The sequence below is a fragment of the Trichosurus vulpecula genome, chromosome 3 (genome assembly GCF_011100635.1).
Source record: "Trichosurus vulpecula isolate mTriVul1 chromosome 3, mTriVul1.pri, whole genome shotgun sequence".
NCBI lineage: Eukaryota > Metazoa > Chordata > Mammalia > Diprotodontia > Phalangeridae > Trichosurus > Trichosurus vulpecula.
In genome coordinates this window covers 404690803-404712871 of record NC_050575.1, presented here as the reverse complement: position 1 = coordinate 404712871, position 22069 = coordinate 404690803, and the positions used below count along the sequence as shown (strand labels likewise).

The 22069-nt window shown below is 43.3% G+C and overlaps 1 protein-coding gene across 4 annotated transcripts in view; it reads left to right on the top strand.

Moving 5' to 3' along the window:
• Nucleotides 1-18255, top strand: part of REEP1 (receptor accessory protein 1) — a 141097-nt gene extending 122842 nt beyond the window's left edge. For 3 of the 4 annotated variants that reach the window (XM_036751864.1, XM_036751863.1, XM_036751862.1), the window contains 2 exons: nucleotides 10138-10301; nucleotides 15423-18255. In XM_036751864.1, coding sequence (XP_036607759.1) covers nucleotides 10138-10301; nucleotides 15423-15494 — 236 coding nt within the window. In that variant the 3' untranslated portion in view covers nucleotides 15495-18255. The remainder of the gene's footprint in view (nucleotides 1-10137; nucleotides 10302-15422) is intronic. The other variant, XM_036751865.1, reaches the window with a different exon arrangement.
• The last annotated feature ends 3814 nt before the right edge of the window (nucleotides 18256-22069 follow it).

The following is a 22069-nucleotide window of genomic DNA, read 5'->3' as shown; positions in this document are numbered from 1 at the left end:
TGCTTCTGCGAGACCCAGTGTAAATAGTGACCCCCTATCAACGTGGCATCGAAGCAGATGCAGCCTAGACCCCAGGCTTCTCCTCTCCATCCCACCCCTCACCTTCGCCACACCCCAGATGCTCACCATGCGCCCCTAACAGTTTGGAGCAGAGTTTGCTGAGCTAATGAGCAACCTGGCTCCCTGTCCTCTCCCCTCCCTGTCTCCTCTCCCCTCCCTCCACCAGCCCTGCACCACAGCTGGACTTACTGGCATCCTCTAGCTGCTTGAGATGGCTTTGACCGCATGAGAACAGACAGAGGAAAAGGTGGGGCTGGTGACGTTGCCCACCTGAGCAGAGAAGGCTGCAGATGCCTAATGCTGAGGCGTGGGCTTTCCAGGGGAAGAGACACCTCCCGCCTTTCCCACCCCCTCCCCCTTGTCCTCTGCCTTCCTCTCTCTCCTTCCCCACCTACACCCACCCACTCCTCTCCTTTGTGGTTTAAGAATCTGCTGCAGTCTACCTGTGGACAAGAATCTTTCAGGTTACTGTGAATAATTGCTTTCCCAATTGGTAGAATTTTTATGGATTTGTGAGTGCACCAAGCTATACGTTTTCAGGAAAATCTTCATGCTTTCTGATCCTCATTAAAATCCTTTCTCCTTAAAAAAAAAAAAAAACCAAATGAACAGAAACAGTCTGTGGCGATGTTTAAGGGGTGTTCAGCAAGTTTGCATTTCAGGGAGTGTGGACCTATAATTTCTTCCATGCAAAGAACTCCTCACATGGAAATTCCCTCCACCAATGCAGATCGGTAACTTATCAGTGACTTATATAGCCTTAGAATATTTCCTGGGATCAATGAGAAGCATTTCAATCAAGAAGCATTTATTTTTAATATTTATTAATATATACGTATATTTTATACCTCATTTCTAAATATATGCCTTTTCCCCTACCCAGAGAATTATCCCTTATAACAAAAAATAAAAAAGGAAGAAGGAGGAGGAGAAAGCAGTTCATTGAAATTAACCTGCATATTAACTGAGTCTGATGATAGAGGCAACACGTGTCCCACACCCAGGTCCCCAACATCCACAAAGAAGGGAAAGGCTTGCATTTTTACGTCTCTTTGCCTAAGCAGCTAGGTGGCACCAAACATAGAGTGTTGGACTTGGAGTCAGGAAGACCTGAGTTCAAATCCAGCCCCAGACCCTTACTAGCTGTGGGACCCTGGCCGAGTCATTGAGGTTTTTGTCTGCCTCAGTTTCCTTTCCAATGAAATGAATGCAACAATAGCACCTATCTCCCAGGGTTGTTGTGGGAATCAAATGCTTTGCAAACTTAAAAGCTCTGCGTCAATGCTGGCCTCCCTCATCAGCACCATCCGCAAGGTGTGTGATTATAATCACACAGCTTTCAGCTATCCTTTCTTTGTTCTTCCTTTTACGGCTTTGTAGTTATCAAGTCCCGTGTTTCCCCAGTTTCTTCCCTCTGCCTCAGTTTATATGTCTTCCCATGCCTCTCTGAATTCTTCACACTCATCATTTCTTATTGTGCAGTAATATTCAATTATAGGCTTGCTCCCATAGGCTAGTTTTACATTTGCCACCACCAAAAGTGCCGCTGTGACTATTTTGGTTCAACAAGCATTTATTATTCAGTTGTTTTTTTCAGTCGTGTCCAAATCTTCATGACCCTGTTTGGGGTTTTCTTGGCCAAGATACTGGAGTGGTTTGCCATTTCCTTCTCCAGCTCATTTTACAGATGAGGAAACTGAGGCAAACACGGTTAAGTGACTTGCCCAGGGTCACGTAGCTAGTGAGTGTCTGAGGCCAGATTTGAATTTAGGTCTTCCTGACTCCAGGCTGGTGCTCTCTCCACTGCACCACCTCACTACTCCAGGATGTAATGGTTTGCCTGGGGAGGCGGTAGGTTACCCCTCCTTGAAGGTCTTCAGAAAGAGACTCGAAAACCACTTGTCCAATATACGTTTTGTACATGGGTTGGTCTAGATGGCCACTGAGGTCACTTCCAAAGTCTCAAATTTTGTGACTTTCTTTGATGTATCTGTCAAAACTTTAGGCTCCTAGAGCGGAGAGGGGTAGCGGAGAGGGGTAGCAGAGAGGGGTTGGGAGGATCCTTAGATGTCCAGTGGTCTGGTTCTTTGCTTCCGGGCAGATCAGGAGTTAAAGCATTTACCACAGATGGCCAGTCATTTTTTTTAAAAGCTCCCCTTCTCTTCCCCCCAAAGAGATCCTACATCCTTTTTCCTTCCCTTTCTAGATCATTCGGCCTTCCCACTCCAACTTTAAGTTTTTCTGGTCCCTACTCTGCATATCTATTACAAGTAATGTGCTGGGTGGCATGCACAGGAAAGCTGGCAGCCAGCAGAATTAGCAGCTGTTTGCAACAGGCAGGGCTGGTCCAAGCAGAAGAGGAAGGGGAGCAAGAGTGCACCATCATCCCGGTCTTCTCCTGCCCTCACTGAAGGGGACTGTCTCTCTCAATGGGGAAACTGAGAGGGTTTGAATAGAACAGTAGAGTAGGGGCACCTAGGTGGCGCAGTGAGTAGAGCCCCGGCCCTGGATTCAGGAAGACCTGAGTTCAAATGTGGCCTCAGACACTTGACACACCTACTAGCTGTGTGACCTTGGGCAAGTCACCTTGCTCTAATTCCCCTGCCTTCCCCACTCCAAAAAAATTTAATTAAAAAAATGGGAAGAAGGTGGGAGTGGAGTTATAAAGGTGGAGATGTGGGTCTTTGTTTAGAGCAATGGTATCAGACTCATAGAAACCTCAGCCACTAAGCTGTACTTGAAAATCTCTGCTGGCTGCAAATCAACTTAGAAAATCACAAATTAATTTTATCTATGTTTTATTGTATTTTATTTATTTAATTAAATATTTCCTAGTTATATTTTTAAATAATATTTTATTTTCCCCCGGTTACATGTAAAAACGCTTTTAACATTTGTTGTTTTTTTTAAGTTTTGAGTTCCAAGTTTTATCCCTCTCTCCCTCCCCTCCCTCTTCCCCGAGACAGTAAGCAATCTGATAAAGGTTATAGATGTGCAATCATGTAAAACGTTTCCATATTGGTGATTTTGGGGAAGAAGGGAAGAAAGAGAAAGAGAAAGAAAGAAAGAAAGAGAGAGAGAGAGAGAGAGAGAGAGAGAGAGAGAGAGAGAGAGAGGAAGGAAGGAAGGAGGAATGGAAGGAAGAAAAGAAAGAGTAAGAAAGAAAGTAAAAATGATATGATTCAGTCTGTCTCCAGACTCCATCAGTTCCTTCTCTCTACATTTTCATTTGGTTCTAGCCACACTGAGGAGCATTGTTTGGGTCTGCTCAAAGGCTGCATGTTGGACACATCTGGGTAAAGACTTGGCTGGCATGGCGATGAGCCTGGGAATAGCTGGTGATAAGGAGGAGCTCTGGGCCGCAGAGTAACCCCACACATGCACCCATGGGTTGGTGGCATCAGAAGCTGTCACGGCCCATGCAGGACTGAGTACAACCAGGGCACGTTTTTGTGATCAAATGTGGAGCCCAGGTCAAGTTCTGGCTGGGACCCGTAGAGGGGCAACACTGTGGGGAGGTGGCCCTGCGAGAGGAAGAAGGGCTGGACTCGCCGCAGCGCTTTAAAGTTTACAAAGCACTTTACATCACATACAGTATCTCATTTGAGCCGGTGAAGTGGGTGCTATAGTTATGCCCCTTTTACTAATGAGGAAGCTGAAGCTACCAGACATTTAAGTGACTTGCCCAGAGTTATACAATTAATGAATGTCTTGGGTAGGATTTGAACCCGGATCTCTCCAGCACTATCCATCTCAGCCTCTGCGCTGCCTTATTATGGGTGGTACTTCTTGGTGAGAGTCTGCCCCCTGCTGGAGAGACTGAGGAGGGCTCTTGTATCGGTAGTCAAAGTTTGCGCATGAGCCCCCAGGGGGCAGGGGAAAGAAGACTTGTGTTCAAATATCAGCTTTGCTATTTACTCCCCCCGCCTTTTTTTTTTTTTTACCTTGGATCGGTTGTTTAACCTCTCTTGGCCTCAATTTTCCCACCTGTAAAATGAGAGGGTTCACTGAGATGACTTCTGGGGTTCCCTCTTTGGCCTCAGTTTCCCCACCTTTGCTTATTTGAATGCTTAGCTTCCTTCAAGTCTCCCTTCCCATGGGAAGCCTTTCCTGGTCTCCTTGCTTGCTGGTGCTCTCTCCCTGCTCAAACTGTCTTGTATTTACTTGTCTTTGTAGATGTTCTATCCCTTGTAGAATGTAAGCCTCTTGAGGGCAGGGATTGACTTGGTTTTTTGACATTTATTCCCCCATGGTTAGCACAGTGAATGTCTTGCAATAGTTGGCACTTAATAAAAGGTTGAATTAAATTTGAATGACCTCTGAAATCTGTTTGAAGGGCTTAAAAAAAAAGCCCTCCACAACCTGGCTCCTTCCCAACTTTCCAGTCTTCTTACACCTTACTTCCCACCGAGCACTCTAGGATCCAATGACCCTGGTCTCCCTGCTGCTCTTCCCCTGACTGTCCCCATATCAGAAAAGCTCTCTCATTACTTCTACATCCGGGCTTCTCGGCTTCTTTCAAGACTCAGCCAAAACCTACTTTATTCACAAGGCCTTCCTTGGTCCCCCTCACTGCTAGCACCTTCCCTCTGAGAAGACCTCCCATTCACCCTCTATGTATCTTGTTTGGTATGGTTCTTTGTTTCTTGTCTGCTCCATTAGACTGTAACCTCCTGGAGGGCAGAGACAGTTTTTGCCCTTTTTTTTGTCTCCCTAGTGATTAGCACAGTGCCTGGTATACAGTAAGTACTTAATAAATGCTTGTTGAAGATGCTAATGATGCATAATCTCTTAGCTCTAAATGTTGTGATGCACTGTGAGCTCTGAGGTTTCTTCTAGCTCTAACATTTGGTGATTCTGATTCTCTTATTTCAAAAGGTCATGGTAACAGGACTGGCCTGAGAGCCTGGCATAGCCAGCGGTGGCCTTGGCACCGTGTCTTAGAGCGAGTTAACAAAAAGTTATCTCTTAAAGAAATGATCTCTTTAAATGATGCAGACATCCTGGGTACACTAACTGTAGGGAAACCCTGAAGTTTGCACTGTTGGTAACAAGCAATAAATTGTAACAGCAAGTAATAACTAATTCAGTTGCCCATCTCCCAGATAAGTCAGAGAGTCAACAGGCATCTTACTGTGTTCTAGGCACTGTACACTGGGGATACAAAGAAGTCAGAAACATGATCCCTACCCTCAAGAAGAGTATATTCTAATGGGGGAGACAACTGGGTACATAAAGAAACGTAGGTGAAAGGTAACCTCAGAGGGAAGGCACTAATCACCTGGAGTGGAGGGAACCAGGAAGGGCCTCTTGAAGTACATAGGACTTGAACTGAATCTTGGAGAATGCCAGGGAAACCATGAGGCAGAAGTGATTGGACAAAGCATTCCAGGCCTGGGACGCAGCCATTGCAACGGCTCGGAGATGGGAGATGAGGCATAGTGTTTGAGGAGCAATAGGGGCTTAATAGAACATTAAGTGATACATACCAGCCTCTCCTTCACCCTGCCCCCCCCCCCGTGATGCCGTATCTCCTGCTTATCCCTTTCAGTTCTCTGTCTGCCTTGATTTACTTGTCTGCCTCAGCATCTCACTACGTGTGTGACCCTGTCTCTTTCTTTCAATTTCCTTTTTCTCCTAACAAGTCCTCCCCCACCCCATACACAATTTACAACTGAAATATATGTATTATTCTTTTATGTATTTGTTAAATATAACTTCATTTTCCTTCTCATCAGTTTAAAAAGCAAGCAACTGGAACACATTCCTGCATCTAAAAATAGATCGATCTACCCTTCCCCTCAAAAGGCGGGGGGGGGGCGTTCTTTTTATTTATACAGATTTTACTTGGATCATTTTTTCCCCTTGAGTCATGGGCCCATGATAGAAAGAAAGGGAGAAGCTCCCTGATGCTAAAGTGTGTGTGTATGATTTATTCTAACAGTGTATTCTTTTCTTTTCTCTATGTAAATATTACGGGACTTTGATGTAAGTGCTGTGGATTTGCACGCGGTTCTTTTGACTCACTCAGAACTGTGTGTGTGGGCTGGTTTTTCACTAACTAGTCTTGGGTGGATTTGTGTTTGCTGATTTGGGGACATTGGGGGTGGGGTGGGGAGTGAGGCTGGGTAGCCAAGGGGAGGGGGCTGGGGAGGCTAAGGAGAGCACGCTGCTTCTCTGGTTGCTAATGGGTCTGAACAGAGAAGATGGGTTTGGGGCCTGTTGCTCGTCTGGCTGACATGTTTGCTAATAAGGGTAAAATTGTCCTGAGCTGGGGCAGCTAGGGTGGTGTAGTGAGTAGAGCACCAGCCCTGGAGTCAGGAGGACCTGAGTTCAAATGCGACCTCAGACACTTGACACACCAGCTGTGTGACCTTGGGCAAGTCACTTAATCCCAATTGCCCTGCTTTCCTCCCTCCAAAAAAAAAAAAATTGTCTTGAGCCCACAGTAACAGAAGGTACAAAACGAATATGCTTAGGTATAGATAGCAAAATTTTAAGTTGATTGGGGCGGGAGGGAGAGGGGGCAGGGGAAGCAGCCCCTCTGGACTCAGGGCTTGAGACTCTAGATTATATTTCATAATTGTATCATGTGCACACTGGATTTGTAGGTTATAGGCAGGAGACCTGAGTTCAAATCCTGTCTTGGCCTCTTACTAACTGTGTAAGTTTGGGCAAGTCCTATCCCCTCTTTAGGCCTTAATTTCCTCATCTGTAAAAGGAAAGGATTGAACCAAGTGATTTTCCCCTCCCGCCATTCATTCTCTCTCTCTCTCTCTCCTTCTCTCTCTCTCTTTCTCTCCCCTCCATCTTTCTTCTCTCCTTTCCTCTTTCTCTCCTTCCCTCCCTTTATTTTTTCTCTTCCTCCTTCTCTCTCTCCCTGTCTTTCTATCTTTCCCTCTCTTCTCTTCCTCCTCCTCCTTCTCCTTTTTCTTCTCCTTCTTCCTCCTCCTCTCTGCCTCTGTCTCTTTCTGTCTCTCTTCTCTCTCCATCTTTCCATTTCCCCCCTCTCTTCCTCCCTCCCTTTTTCCTTCCTCTTCTCTCTCCCTCTCTCTTTCTCTCTCCATCTTTTCCCTCTTTCCCTCACTCCCTCCTTTCTCTCTCACTCTCTCTCTCTCCTCCTTCTTCTCTTCTTTCCCTCTTTCTCTCTCTTCATCATTCCATCTTCTCCTCTCTCTCTCTCTCTCCATCTTCCCCATAATAAAAATAAAGTGACTCCACAAAGTCACCCTCCAGTAAGTTGACTGTAAATCAATGTTTCTTGGCCCAAATCATCCAGGAGAAGGGGAAAATATCTAAATTCTCTGACTTGGAGGAGGAGGGAAAGCGAGGAGCCAACAGTCAGTCCAAAAAGTTGCCAGGATGAGCCATTGGGTGACACCAATGCATCTAGACTCTCTTGCCAGCCCCCCAAGGAGCCATGTTCCTTTGCTCCGTGCCCCGCAAGCTTTGAGGCTCCGTTAACACTAGTGTGTTCTCATGCTGCCACCTGTTGGCTTCGTCTTGGAAGAGCAACAGAAAGCAGCCAACAACCAACTGAGAATTGCGTCCATATTCTTACTGTTCCCTTCTCTTAATAAATGCTTTTTCATTCATTCAGTTATTTCCCAATGGCTGGTGTTATTACAGTGAAGCAACATTTCACTTAACAAAGAGGATCTAAGTCCTAACACCATGCCACACTCCAGTGGTAGAGGCTTTGTTACACAAGAGGTAGAAATAATATATAGGGTGTACAGGAATTTATTATACATTGCTAGTTATCAGAAAAATGAGAGTCACTACAAAAATAGCATTCACAGAATCACAGATTTAAATGGCAAGGGACCTTAGAGGAGATCCAATCTAACCTCCCCATTTTACAGATGAAGAAACTGAGGCAAATAAGTGATGAGTCAAAGTCACACAGAGTATAAGTGGTAGAAGGAATTTGAACTTGGGTCTTCCCATTACAAGCATAGCACCCTTTCTTTCCACTAACTAAATAATGTCCTTTATGGCAGAAAACAAAATGTATATTTCAATAGTATCCTAAACATTTCTTTTAAATAACACCATTAAGATAATTGCACATGGCAGTAGCTCACATGACTTATAAATTGTCCACTTGTGTCTGACTCTTCATGACCCCATTTGGGGTTTTCTTGGCAGAGATTTGCCATTTCCCTCTCCAGCTCATTTTACAGAAAAGGAAACAAGAGACAAACAGGTTAAGTGACTTGCCCAGGGTCACACAGCTAGGAAGTATCTGAGGCTGGATCTGAACTCAGAGGAATCTTCCCGACCCCAGACCTGATGCTCTATCCACTTCACCACTTCACTGCCTGTATTTGCCCATATATGACAATGAGTTGGGGGGCCCCAAAGAGACCTTGCCTTTTATTCCCTCGTCCATGATTTTTGGTGCTCGAGCTAGTGTTAAAAAAAATTAGTTTTCATGGACTTACTTTTGTCACACAGGATTCAACAGGAGTTGGGGAATGCGCTCCTTAAAATCAGTTGGTCAAACATCAAGGCTGTCGACCATTAAACATATGAGTCATGGCCAAATCAGCTTCATGTGATCTCTGAATCTTTGACTTATTATAAAGTAGCTTCTTTCCCAGCGAATCGATTAAGAGAATGTAATAGAATGTTGAGGGCAGGGGCCATTTGGTGTTTCTTTTTGTGTCCCTCCCAGCACAGTCCCTGGGACATAGTAAGACCATCATATGATCATTGATTTAGAGCCAGATGTGACCTTCAAATAAGAAAACAGACACTGGTGAGATTTGTCTACCATAACATGAGCTGGGGCAGGATTTAAACCCGGATGCTCCTTGCTCTTAAGTCTGTAGGCAGTAGGCCATGTTGTCTCTCTGAATCAATCACCCTCCATGGGATTTGAACCCACAAGCTTCGACTGAGGAGGCCAGTGCCTTATCCGTTCCCCTACTAGAGCTTTTTCCCACTTAATAAATGCTTATTGGGTTAAACTCACTGAACTCTAGATTCAGCAGGTAATTTGTTCAGTGGGTGAAAACTTCAATTTTTGTTGCCGGAAATATCAATTATATCTGTAAAGGAGAAGCCTTAATTAAAAAAAAATAAAAGGTCACTCACATCACAAGGACATCTTGGTCACAGAAAAAACATGAATGCACCAACCTGTATCACTTTTGGGCAAGTTACTTAATGCAATTCAACTCAACAAGCATTTATTAAGAGCCTACTATGGATCAGGTGGACAGCAAGGTGGCTTAAGTGGATAGGATGCCAGTCCTGGGGTCAGGAGGACCTGAGTTCAAATCCAGCCTCAGACATTTTACTAGCTGCATGACCCTGGGCAAGTCACTTAGCTTTTTTGCCTCAGTTTTCTCATCTGCAAAATGAGCTGCAGAAGGAAAAAGCAAACCGCTCCAGTATCTCTGCCAAGAAAACTCCAAAAGGGGTAGCAGAGAGTCCGACATGACTGAAACAACCCAATAGCAATAAGTACAAGCAGAGTGCTGGGCACTAGGGACACAAAAAACCCAAAACAAAAGTAGTGAAGCACAGTCCCTGCCCCCAAGGTGCTTCCGTCCCATTGAGTGAGGCATTGTATACACAGATAACTAAATACGTGATAATTTGAGGTGGATGAACCACTAACAACTTGGGAGATCAGGACATGCTTCCTATGGGAGGTAGAAGATGAACCTTGGAGGAAGCTAAGGGAGTGCATTCCAGGATCACCTATGCAAAAGCTCGGAGGTGGTAGATGGAATGTCCAGGTTGGGTAACAATCTAAGTGGGCCACTTTTTGTTTAACCAGAGCCCATTTATGAAGGCTAAATGCCAAGGAGTTGGCATTTTATTGTCTTATTTGTCTGTAAAGCGAAAGGGGAGGAGACTCGGTGATTTCCCAGGTCCCCTGCTCTGATGACCTCTGGCTCTGTGAGGGTAACTTCAAGCTTCTAACCATGCCTGGAGCATTGTGTGGAATGTGTGGTTTAACACCGTGTGGTCTCACTCCTACTGTGCATGAGGACACTGCTGACTTGACCAGTCCTCACTGTACTTTGTCTTCCTCTGCGTAGATTTTAAATGGACTCTAAGTGGTTGAGGGAGAGGTGAATGAGGGGGGTGTGAAGTTATGGAAGCCGCACCCACACCTGAACAAGGACCCATCAATATTCTCCGATGAGGAGGAGGAGGAGGAGGACCTGTTGGATTATATGTACAAGTTTAAAGCTCCCCGGAAGACGGAGAGACCTCTGGAGGTACCTGGTGTCCAGTGTCTTGGTGGGAAAGACCACAAGTATCTCAAATGAGTCTCGAGGTCAGGGTTGTAGAATATGCTTTGCCTGAGATCCTGATGAGTTGACGAGGGCCTTTTTTTTTTGGTTTGTTTTGGACTAGACCACTGATTTCCAATGCACATCAGACCTGGTTCTGCAGGAGAGTTCTGCACAGAGACATTGGTGACCCTTTAGTTGGTGACTAGTCAGTAACCAGTCTCAGAGTGGTAACTAGTTAGTAACTAGTCTCAGAAGGACATACATGGGCCGGTTCAGCTAAGAAATGGCCCGAGGTGGAGGGCAGAAGGTGTACACTTTCTTCCAGGGTCCTACTGAAGGGAGTGATGAGGATGGGGAAAGCGACCATGTTTGCTGATTGGAGGAAACTGTATGAGAGCAGGGCAGCCTTTCTCTGACTTACAGTCTCGGATGGTTGCCTAGAGAATGAAGATTGCCTTGTCCAGGTTCACCCAGCCAGGATGTGTCAGAGATGTGTCTTCCTGGCTTCCAGGCCAGCTCTCTGACTTTCAGAGTTTTCATTTGCACTAAGAAACTGAAGAGAGATCAATAGAGGAACCATTCACACCTCTTTCGTCCCCCTTCACTCATACAACCCAACCCAACAAACACTGATTAAGTAAGTACCCTAGGCAGAGGAGACCTTGTTTTAGATAATACCCATTCTCTGGCCTCACAGAGCTTACCGTCTAGTCAGCATAATAATTGATATCGGTATTTTACTGTTAACAAAGGGCTTTCCTTCCATACATGAGTAACACTGTTGATTTAGAGCCCGAAGAGATCTTAGAAATCATATGGACGAGCAATTCTCAAACTCTTTGGCCTTGGGCCTTTCAAAAATGCTTAAGAACCCCATTATACTCTTCCACTATTGAGGACCCCAAAGAGCTTGTGTCTGTGTGGGTTATAGCTATTAATACTTAACTGTTTTAGAAATTAAAACTGAAAAATTTTTTAAGTATCCATTTATTCATTTTAAAATAGTAATAAATTCATTATATGCTAACAAATAATTAGTCTTATGGAAAATAACTATATTTTCCAAAACAAAATTTAGGGAGAAAAGTGGCATTGTTTTAGATATTTTTTGCAAATCTCTTTAATGTCTGCCTTAAGACAGCTGGAGTCTCTTAGCTGTTTCTGCATTTGGTCTGTTGTGATGTGTTCTTTTGGTATAAGTATGAAAGAAGAAAATCTGGCCTCATACAGATATGTAGTTGGAAAAGGGAGGAGTATTTTAATAGTCAAATAATGTCATTATTATTATGAAAATAGTACAGATCCCCTAAAAGGGTCTCAGGTTGGGGGGGTGGGGTGGAGCACTGCAGACAATCTGGTATAGACCAACCGCCACACTTTACTTTGGAGGTAAAGTGACTTACCTAGGGTCATGCAGATAGCACAGCACTTACCTAAGGTCACACCTTTAGTATATGACAGGACAGAGATTTAAATTCAGGCCCTGTGACTCCAAACCCAGAGCTCTTTCGCATGTGCCTACTACATGTGTCTCCTCACAACAAATCCTGTGAGGAAAGCACTATAGTGGCATAAATAATAATATTTCTTATTATTGGTATTCAACCATTTTTCAGTTGTGTCAGACTCTTTGTGACCCCATTTGGGGTTTTCTTGGCAGAGATACTGGAGTGGTTCATCATTTCCTTCTTCGGCTCATTTTACAGATGAGGAAACTGAGGCAGACAGGGTTAAGTGACACAGCCAGTGAGATCAGATCTGAACTCAGGAAGATGTGTCCTCCTGACTTCAGGCCACATACTCCACCCACTGTACCACCCACCTGCCCCATTGTCATTATAATTATTGTTGTTTTTGAGATGAATAAACTTAGACACAGTTGAAATGAGTTACCCAAGGTCATGTAAATAGCTAAGTATCTGAGTCAGGACTAGAACCCAGGTCCTTTGGCCTCCAAGTCCCATCCTTTTATCTACAGTGAGGCTGGGGCTCAGGGCCCCTGATTATCCTCTTTGGGAAGCAGCTCCTGCAGGGCAGCTGGATCACAGCCCCTCTTAGCTGAAGGAAGCAACAGAGGGTCTAGGGCTTGAAGCATCCACATTTTACTAGGTTTCAGATCTTAACATAATTAGCTAAAACAGACCCCATCCTGATGTGACAACCTGAAGCAAAGATTCAAACAATGTCTTGTTCGAAAGACTGGGTGGCAGGATGATAGTTTAATAACAAAATCTCCAGGTGAGTCTGTCTGCTCTGTTCTGACTCCTGATGGGTGCTGAAGGTAGGCACTTGGGATTGTACTCAACACAATTAGTGGTTGTGCCCTTTAAAAAAATCAAGGGAGAATGTGTTTTCAGTTAGGTGTCACAGACAGCCTGTACTACTCGGGTGGACCTCACTCTTCCCTTCAGTGAGGGTTAATGCATTAACTGCTCCTGTATGGCTGTACTTTAAAAAAAAAAAAAATTGGCAGGGATGGGGGTGGGGGTGGGGAAATACCTGGACCTGGGATTTCATTAGTTAAGGGAGAACATTGCTGAGAATGGGTTATCTGAAGAGGTAGTGAGTTTCCCATCTCTAGAGGTATTCAGGCAGAAAATAGATTTCCACTTTTTGGAGACAGGTCATTGTTTTTGTTTGGTTTGGTTGGTTGGTTTTTGAGGGAGGATCCAGACTTGTGATTTTTGCAATGTGGGGAACTCGCCATGTGGAAATTCCTTTTCCCTACTGTGGATCTGCCATTTAGCCAAAGTTTTACTAGGAGTTGGTCCCTACAAATATCACAGTCATTACAATAACTCACATTCCCATAGTGCTTTAAGGTTCATGTGCAGTAGTTCTGCTTGGGGAGTCCCATTCAATGGATGCTTATCTTGTACTTTAAATTTTGCAAAGATATAGATATAGGTATGTGTACATCTATGTATATATACATGCATGCCTATATACATGTTGATATATGCACATACACGTGTGTGTACATGTATTACATATGTGTGCATGTGTGTACACATGCACAGGAGGCAGCCAATTGCTTCCTCAGTCTTTTGAATTCATGAATTGCATTGATCAGGGTTTCTAAGTGTTTCAGATTGAGTAGGGATTGTTTCATTCCTTGGAATTAAATCTCTGTGCTTGGCACATAGGAAGCACTTAATAAATGCGTGTTGATTGACTGGTTTTTGTGGTTATCAGGTAAGTTGTTCTCCTGGTTCTTCTTCTTTTGCTCTGTATCTGTTCACACAAGCCTTTTCAAGTTTCTCTGAATTCTTCCTATTTGTCATTTACTGTTGTTCATTTTTTGTTCTTGCCCCACTTCTTAGGTCATCAGCCAACACCTCCCTGTAGAAAGGGACCTGGTAGCTGGTGGCCCTGGGGAGGCACCACTTGAAGGCAGGGGTTGTCTGGGGCTATCTGGTAGTGGAGACGTGAAGTACACCCTACAGAAAGGACACGCTTTCTTTCCCCAGGGGGCACAGATTCTATAAGGCAAGATGCCAACCTGGCTATTGTGATATTAACCCAAAGGCAGAAGTGAAAAAAAAAAATCTGTCTTGCTTTACAACCCCTGACTTGCGTTTGTAGAATGACTTTAGGATGGTATGGAAGAGCTCCATGCAGAGGGTGAGGGTCCTTCCAGTGAAGTTGGCTTCTGTCCACACTGGCGAGGCTCTCAAGAATGGGATTGTTTCTGTTCTGTGGTCATAAATGTATTGGGCACCCTTCATTTAAACCGTTTACCTCTGTTTCTTCATCTGTAAAATGGAGACCTTCTTCCCAGAGCTGTGAGGACCTAAAGAGGTAATTGTGAAGTGCCTAGCACATAGTAAATGCTATGTAAGTGTTAGCTGTTTGCTGTTGTTAAGAGACAAGAGCCACCTGCCCTATGCCCTGGGCAGACCCCTTTTGGGATACTAGATTCCATTCTCGACAGCATGGTTTAGAAAGGACAATGATAGGCTGGACAGCAAATAGGACGGCAAAGGGCCTGAGTCCTTGCTATACAAGGGTCAGTTGAAAGAAATGGGTGGGGGTGTAGCCTAGAGAAGTTTTCATCATGTATTTGAAGGCTGTCATGGGCAGGAGATGACACCTGTTCTGTTTGGTCCCCAGAGGGCAGAACCAGCAGTGACCGTGGGTAGGAATCGCCAAGGGGCAGAGTTCTGTTTGCTGTAATGATGAACTTCCCGACAATTAGAGCCATCCAAAAGTGGCACACCCCAGCCTCAGTGTGGTGGGCTCCTCCTCATGGGTCATATTGATGGCCACCACTGACTGCAAATGTCATAGAAGGCACTGCTAGATCAGCAGGCCAGAAGACCAGAGTTCAAATCCAGCCTCAGATACTTACTCGCTGTGTGACTCTGGGCAAGCTGCTGAAACTCTGCCTGCCTCAGTTTCCCCATCTGTGAAACGGGGGCAAAAATAACAACCACCACCCAGGTTGTCGTTAGAATCAAATAAGGCATGATATGAAAAATGCTTTGCAAACCTTAAAGGTTTTGCTAAAAAAAATTATTTTAAAAATATTCACATTAAAAAAATACTCATATTAAAAAATATGAATGCTAGTTCTCATTACTATTGTTCATGTATCAGTTGGACTATGATGACTTCTGGCCAGATGCTCCACAAATCCATTTCTTTGGTTGCTACGGAATTTGAAGGGTAGCTTTAATCCTGTGACTCATGGATGGTGGGTCAGGAATAGCTTTCCTTTGGAAATACCATTTCTTTTTTATTTGGGGGGAGTCTGGAATTACAATTGCATCAACACAAGGGACTTCCCTGTGTAAAGACTCCCTTTATTGATGCCGTCTAGCCACTCTTAAATCCTGGAGAGTTGCCTGGTGATTTTCCCAGGGCCATATAGCCAGAATGTGTCAGAGATAGAATTTGAACTCAGGACTTCCTAGTTCTGAGGCCAGCCTTCTCTCTATCTGCTCCGCCATGTTGTATTTCATTCCTTTGATTATTACTCTTGTCTGGATCTTCAATTTCCTGTGTGGAGGGATCTCTTTGGTGTAGAAACTTCCTCCACCAGTATGCAAAGCTATTTCATAATCTTGAGCAATTCATGACATTTTTTGTTCTTCCCAACAGGCACCGCCTAGGATCCTTCGATCTCGCTTCAGGAAGAAATGTACCTCATCCCCTGCCACTGAAACCATGTGAGTGAGATGAGCCAACAGCACCGGGATCCACAGCACGCCTCTTCTCTGCCTTAAAGAGCTATTCACTTAATAACATAGAAATCTGGGAGTTGGGTGTGCTTTGAGTGGGCAGCATTGTAGTCATGGCCTTCTCTCTCTCTCTCTCTCTCTCTCTCTCTCTCTCTCTCTCTCTCTCTCTCTCTCTCTCTCCCCAGACTTTTTTTTTTATTAATTTTCATGGGAGAAGGGGCTAAGGGTGGGATAGCAGGGAATGACCTCCAAGTCCCCTGATGTTGGGAGTATTCACAGCTCAGTAATCATCAACCTGAGAGAAAAGCATCATTGCGGAAGTCATCTCTACTGTGTTTCTGAAATGTTTGGGGTATAAGTTTGTAATTTATCAGTTGTTCACCTAGTTTTTATTCCCATAAATGCAAATGATAGCAATTAAAACAAAATACCCCCCCTTGATAAGAATACTTTGAGTCATCATGTATTTTATATTTTATGGTATTTCTGGTTAAAATAAATAGACTTCCAGGGGCCAACAATGGCTCACAGTTATGTAAAGAGACTGAATGAAAAAAAAAGTTTGTTTTTTAAAGCAACAAACCCACTGAAATTCCTGTTCCTGTATGGAACTGAAATAGTTCCTGTATAGAATTTGTAAAAGTTTCCAGGTACAGCTCAAGTGGGTGTCTGGCAAGTATTTCACTATACAAGTGAGGACAGAAAAAATAGAGGTGGAATGAAGAGAGATCTGGCGGTCACTCCTCTCTGCAAAGTTTTTCTTTTCCATTCTCAGTGAGCTTTAAGGTTTCCCAGATGTCCCCCTGAGATGAAACAGTGAGCTGAACAGCGTGCAATAAGAAGAGTATGAAAGGAGGCATGGTCTCTGCACTGGATTCAGGGCTAGAACTTTGACGATTGTGACTGATGTGACCACAGACAGGACCATTCACATTGCCAAGCTTCCTGGGGATGTGACCATGCACCTACCTCGCAGGGTTGTTAGATGGATTCACAGAATGAGCTTAGCCAATACAAAGTTCTAGGTCACAGTAAGGATTCCCTGTCACCTTCCCTGCTTTGACCCATGCTGAAACCATTCTCACCAGGCAGAGAGGGAAGGGGTGAAAACCCTTGCATCCCAGGAGCTCATGAAGTCAGTATTGTGTGAAAAGAAGCTAGAATCGTATTTTCGACTTTTAAGAGAGGCTTTCCGTTTGTAATTATCTATAATAATGGGAGCCGGAAAGATTTAGGGAGAGTTTTTGTTTCGAAATTTGGTCCTAGAAAACACAATTACTGCTTTCCACTGAATTCTAAATATTGCTCTCAATCTGTGCATGGTAGCTTTTAAGAGATACTTCTCATGAACTTATCAACTCGCCCCGTGGGAAAAAAGTGAAGTCCTGACTCACTATATAGAAGTGAGAGCCTAATTTTTTTCCAAAAAGAAAAATCTGGGTTAGATTTCATTTTAGTCTAAATATTAGGATAGTGTTTTCATCCCTAGATTAGGAAAGAAGAGGGAGAAGCTGTATTGAGTATTTGTGCTTTCGAGATGTAAGTGTATTCTGCATGCAGTTAGTCAATCCCTTAGCTCTGTGTTGGCCCTTAATCTGTCCTGTAGGCTAGAAAACACGTGTTACTACTATGTACCACATAAGACTTGCTGTCAACTGAAATAGATAACCAGGCTCTCTTAAAGATTGTTCCATTATTAATATCATTAAGGTGCAGCAGGGGGTCTAGGGGGATGCTGAACTGGCTGGATTTCAGCAGGCTCAGAAATGTTTGCCCTTGAAATTGTCCACCAGTGTCTGTCCCTTGGGTCCTTTATAAGTGATTTTATAGCATCCTTAAAAAAACCCAAAAAAACAAACAAAAAAAAAAAACAAAATAAAAAAACCCACTTCTAAACGAGTTAAGAGAAAACCCCAAGCACCATTTTTTTTTTAAAGGAGGGCAAAATATTTCCCCCTTGTCACAATACTTCCACGTATTATTGGAAAGAAATGTAATTGCACTCAAATGTACCAGGCAGGTTATTAATAGAAACTCTTTATGGTTTAGAAAGGTATTTACTTTTTAAGTAGCAACTAGGATATATTCAGAATCATTGAATGTGCCCAGAAAACTTTGAGGAGCCCAGCTTGCATGCTTAAGTTATGCGATTTTTTTTTTCTTTTTGCAAAAAAATTCCCCCCCCAAAAAAACAAAAAAAAAACCACTTTAGCAGAAATTAAAATCCTATTGTGAGCAAGCTTTTTTTTCTCACTATTATGCAACAGGAAATTCTGACAAGTAGAAGCTGACAAATTTGCACTCAATTATGCCAAAAAAAATGTTTGAAGAACTCTCAGATATGCTGTATTACTATTCACTCTAGGTAAAAATAAGAAAAGGTGTCCAAGCTGCTGTCTTAATGTAAACTTGACTATTTCAATTTTCCTTCAAGTGTTAATATGGGAGTTGGTTTCTCTCTCAGACATTCACTGTACAACTGAGAAGTTTTCATATCTCTGGCAAAATGTGTATTTATCCAACAAGCTGTATATTTGTGTATAGACTGACATGAAATGTGAATGCCTCCAAATGTACGCTTAGTGGTGTGCTCTGTCCACAAATAAGACAATGTTGTTTTTAATTTGCTTAATTACAGACACAGGTTGTTTACAAAATGCTAGCTCAAAGGTCTGTAATGGTTATGTATTGACTTATATTTTTTCATAGCCCTTGGGCACATGTATTATTTGGTGGGGGTTGGGGGTGGGGGGTGGAGGGGTGGGGAGGGGCAGTGGTCTAGTCCTTATAAAATGGGAGAGGCAGATTAGCACAGCTTCCTCCTGGCTTCAACTAATGAAACTTTGAAATGCGTGTTTATACATTGTAAAGTGTCCTTGTCCTTGTGATAGAATGCTGGTCAACCCCAGTTGTGGTTTATATTGGGTTTGTTTCTGTCTTAGCTTCAGGTACCCACCGCTTTCTACCTGGCACAGTGTTTGAAATGGCAAAGGACATTCACTATTCATGCTCTCACAATTCGCACTCAGAGAAACAGCTGATAGATTAAGGATCATAACTGTGTATACTGACGATAGTTGACTTCTTGTAATCAGCATAGAAAAATCTGTCGTAGAATAGTAGTACACCAAACACTTGGGAGCGATGTCAATTACAGTATTCCAAAGGCGAAAGTTCTGCTGTTTTGTTATACTTCTTGCTTGATATATTCATCTTGAATAAATAAAGTCTTAACCTTTTCTTTAAAAAAAAAAAGTTCTTTTTTCATGGTGGGCATGAGGGACGGTTGATTTCTTTTTTCCCCTGATGTATCTGGATGGTGGGAAAGAGTCAAAAGCCCCAAATTTGGCCACCAAGTATCTGAGTGGCTTAACAAAGAATTTGTCCTCTCTTAAAATGGGCTGACAGTGGCACAGTGACCTCATGGAGAAAATGAAGTGACAAGGGAAAGCTCTTGGAAAACCAAATAACACCAGACAATTGCGAAAAAAAGGGGGGCTCGAGCTGACATTTGGGAGGAGGCAGAGAAACAGAGGAAAGGGGAGGAAATAAACGTTTTATATGTTTGCTTATCTGTAAAATGAGGCAGAAATGGCAAATCACTCCAGTATCTTTGTCAAGAAACCCCCAAAAGGGTCACAAAAGTTGGGCATGACCAAAAACAACATTGGTGCTGTTATTATCCCCATTTTACAGTGGAGGAAATTGAGGCAAAAAGAGGTAAAGTGACTTGCCCAGGGTCTCACAGCTAGTAAGTATCTGAGACCAGATTTGAACTGAGGAAGATGAGTCTTTCTGATTCCAAGCCCAGTGCTCTATCCACTATGGTGCCACCCAGCTACCTGCAGAGTTCAAATTTATCATTTTAAAAATCATCTTTAATTAATTTAACTAATTGATTTAACAATTAATTAATTAATTAAAATCATCATAATATAATTCTTCAAGTTTATCATTTTTAAAAAGTCACTACCTGAATGCATTTAAGTACTCAAATACCCTATAGATGGAAATTTAAGAAACCTTGAATGTCATAGTCATTAAAGAATTGAATTACCCAGCCACAAAAAACTATGAGTGCTAGGTGGTGTAGTGGATAGAGTGCTAGTCTTGGAATTAGAAAGACTTGAGTTCAAATCTGGCCTCAGATACTTCCTGGCTGTGTAACCCTGGACAAGTCACCCAACATGTAGAATGAGGAAACTGGTCTCTCTAGCCTATAAGGTTCCTTCAAGCTCTAAATACATGGTTTGGTTTTAATGGCTAGCATAGCCACATTAAGTGTCCTCAGAAAAACACATAAATCCAAATAGGATAGCATCCCTGTCTGGGCTTCTAAACTCTCTTTTTCATCTACTAATTATGCAATTATTGGGCAGCTAGGTGGCGCTGTGGTGGATAGAATGCTGGACCTGGAGTCAGGAAGACTCATATTCCTGAGTTAAAATCTAGCCTCAGACACTTACTAGCTGTGTGACCCTGGGCAAGTCACTTAACCCTGTTTGCCTCAGTTTCTTCATCTGTAACATGAGCTGGAGAAGGAAATGGCAAACCACTCCAGTGTCTCTGCCAAGAAAACCCCAAATGGGGTTATAAAGAGTCAGACACAACCAAACAACAATTATACAAAGGTTTTCCTTGAAATTTGGCTAGTAAATTTCCATTTTCTCTGACATCAAACGGTCGTCCTTGCAATCTTATTGGAAGTTGTTGAATTTTTGTATTTTTAACAAATGGGTTGAAAATCCACTAAAACTTTTCATTTGGAAGATTTTAAAACAGGTTAGAAAAGTCTGTCTCTAGGTTTAAATGCACAGAGATGAGGTCTTACAGATAACACATTTTCAGCAGTAAAATCTCCAGTTTCAAAGGTCTCACTATAGCACGAGCTTCTTTTGAAAAGCAGTTCCCTGCTTACTCATTATTAAAATGCTCCCTTTACCTTGAAAGGGACAGATTGTGATTATTTGTATCTATTAGGGAGCATATGCCCCAGAGCCAACTGCCATGACAGAACACTTGTCTTTTTTTGCAAAAGAAGAATGCCTATCTCTAGTTCAGCAATGATTAAGCATTTGCCTTGAGATAACCAGGAAATGTGAAATGTGTCTCACTGAAGATATTCACGATCATTCCCCGGTTCTTTACATTGATGGGTGGCTGTTTGCACTGTGACAAACTAGAATGAGTTAGTGTGACCATTCACTTTCTAGAAATCACAGTGAATGTTTTATAAAGCATAAATGATAATTATTACTTATTCAATTAATGAGATCCATTCAACTAGCCAAATGGGAATTTTAATGTGGAAACTTAATCTCTCCCAATGAAAATGAAGCCCACGTGGGTGAAATTCTTACTCAGCAGCTACTTCCTTGGAGCGTAGAGCTGACAGAGAAGGCAGCTAAGGATTTGGCCTTTTCCCAACATTGCCTACACAACTGGCTGACAAGGGGGAGTGAGTTGGGGAGCTGGGTCAAGTATCACAGCCAGCATCTGACACCTGGTGTGTGAGGGGAAGTTGGGAGCTCGAACAGGGGTCTTCTCTAGCGGTGGGAAGGGACGGAACAGGGGAAGAAGGTTGGGCACTTTTGGGTAAAGGTGATGGGCCTGCGCTGGAGACATACCCCATGATTGGCCATTGTGGGGAGAGTAGGATGCAATGCATCTTCCCGTTGGTTGGTCCATACCCTGATGATGTCATGCATGCACCCCGCTTTGGAGACCACTGCTCTAGATAACAGTGGCTTTCATTGGCAATTTTCTGCCTCGCCTTTTTTCTGAATCAAATAGAAAATAAAGATACTCTCAAAATCGTTCTTATCAAACCTCCTTTCTTCAGGGTTTGAAACAGCCAGTGATGATGACACTGCTATGTTCTTCCTCTTCCCAGACCTTGGCAGGAGAGGGAGGTTGGAGGTGAGAAAACAGCAGGGAAGACCTATGGGAAACTGTGGCCTTGTGGTTATTCAGGAGTGGGATGAACTCAGTGTTTAAGTGATTGGTCCCAGTTTAAAGTATCTGACCCACCTTCACACGTCCATGCACAACCTTCTGGATGGGGAAGAGGGGAAGCCAAAGCTACCCTCCACTGATGACATGCCCTTTTCAGTGTGTAACCCTTAGTTTGATGGACTTGTCTGTCCCAGCCTAACCTTCCACGGAGTTTCAGTCTAGTCTATGTTGTTTTGGTTCTCACTTTCCCCTTTTAGCAATGGTGACTCATCGGGGCTTTTCCATTCAGCTCTGTTCCTGTGTGATAAGGAGATCCTTCCCCACCTCCCGCCATTACCAGCAACATGGGGTTTTTTTTTGGGGGGGGGGAAGTCAGGAACATTTTAATTATAATTTACATTTATTCCCCCTGAATAAATGGGTACCTCCCCTGAACAGAGTACAGGAGTAAGTACAAAGCACTCAGATGGATGCCAGTCCTTTAATAGACCCTCACCTTGAATCTCCCACCAGGCTCTTCATTGGCCAGATACAACCCCCTGACTGTGTACGTCCTGCCCTCCTCAAATGGCTCGTTTAAGCATGCGTACAAGCCTCTGACCTTTCACCCAA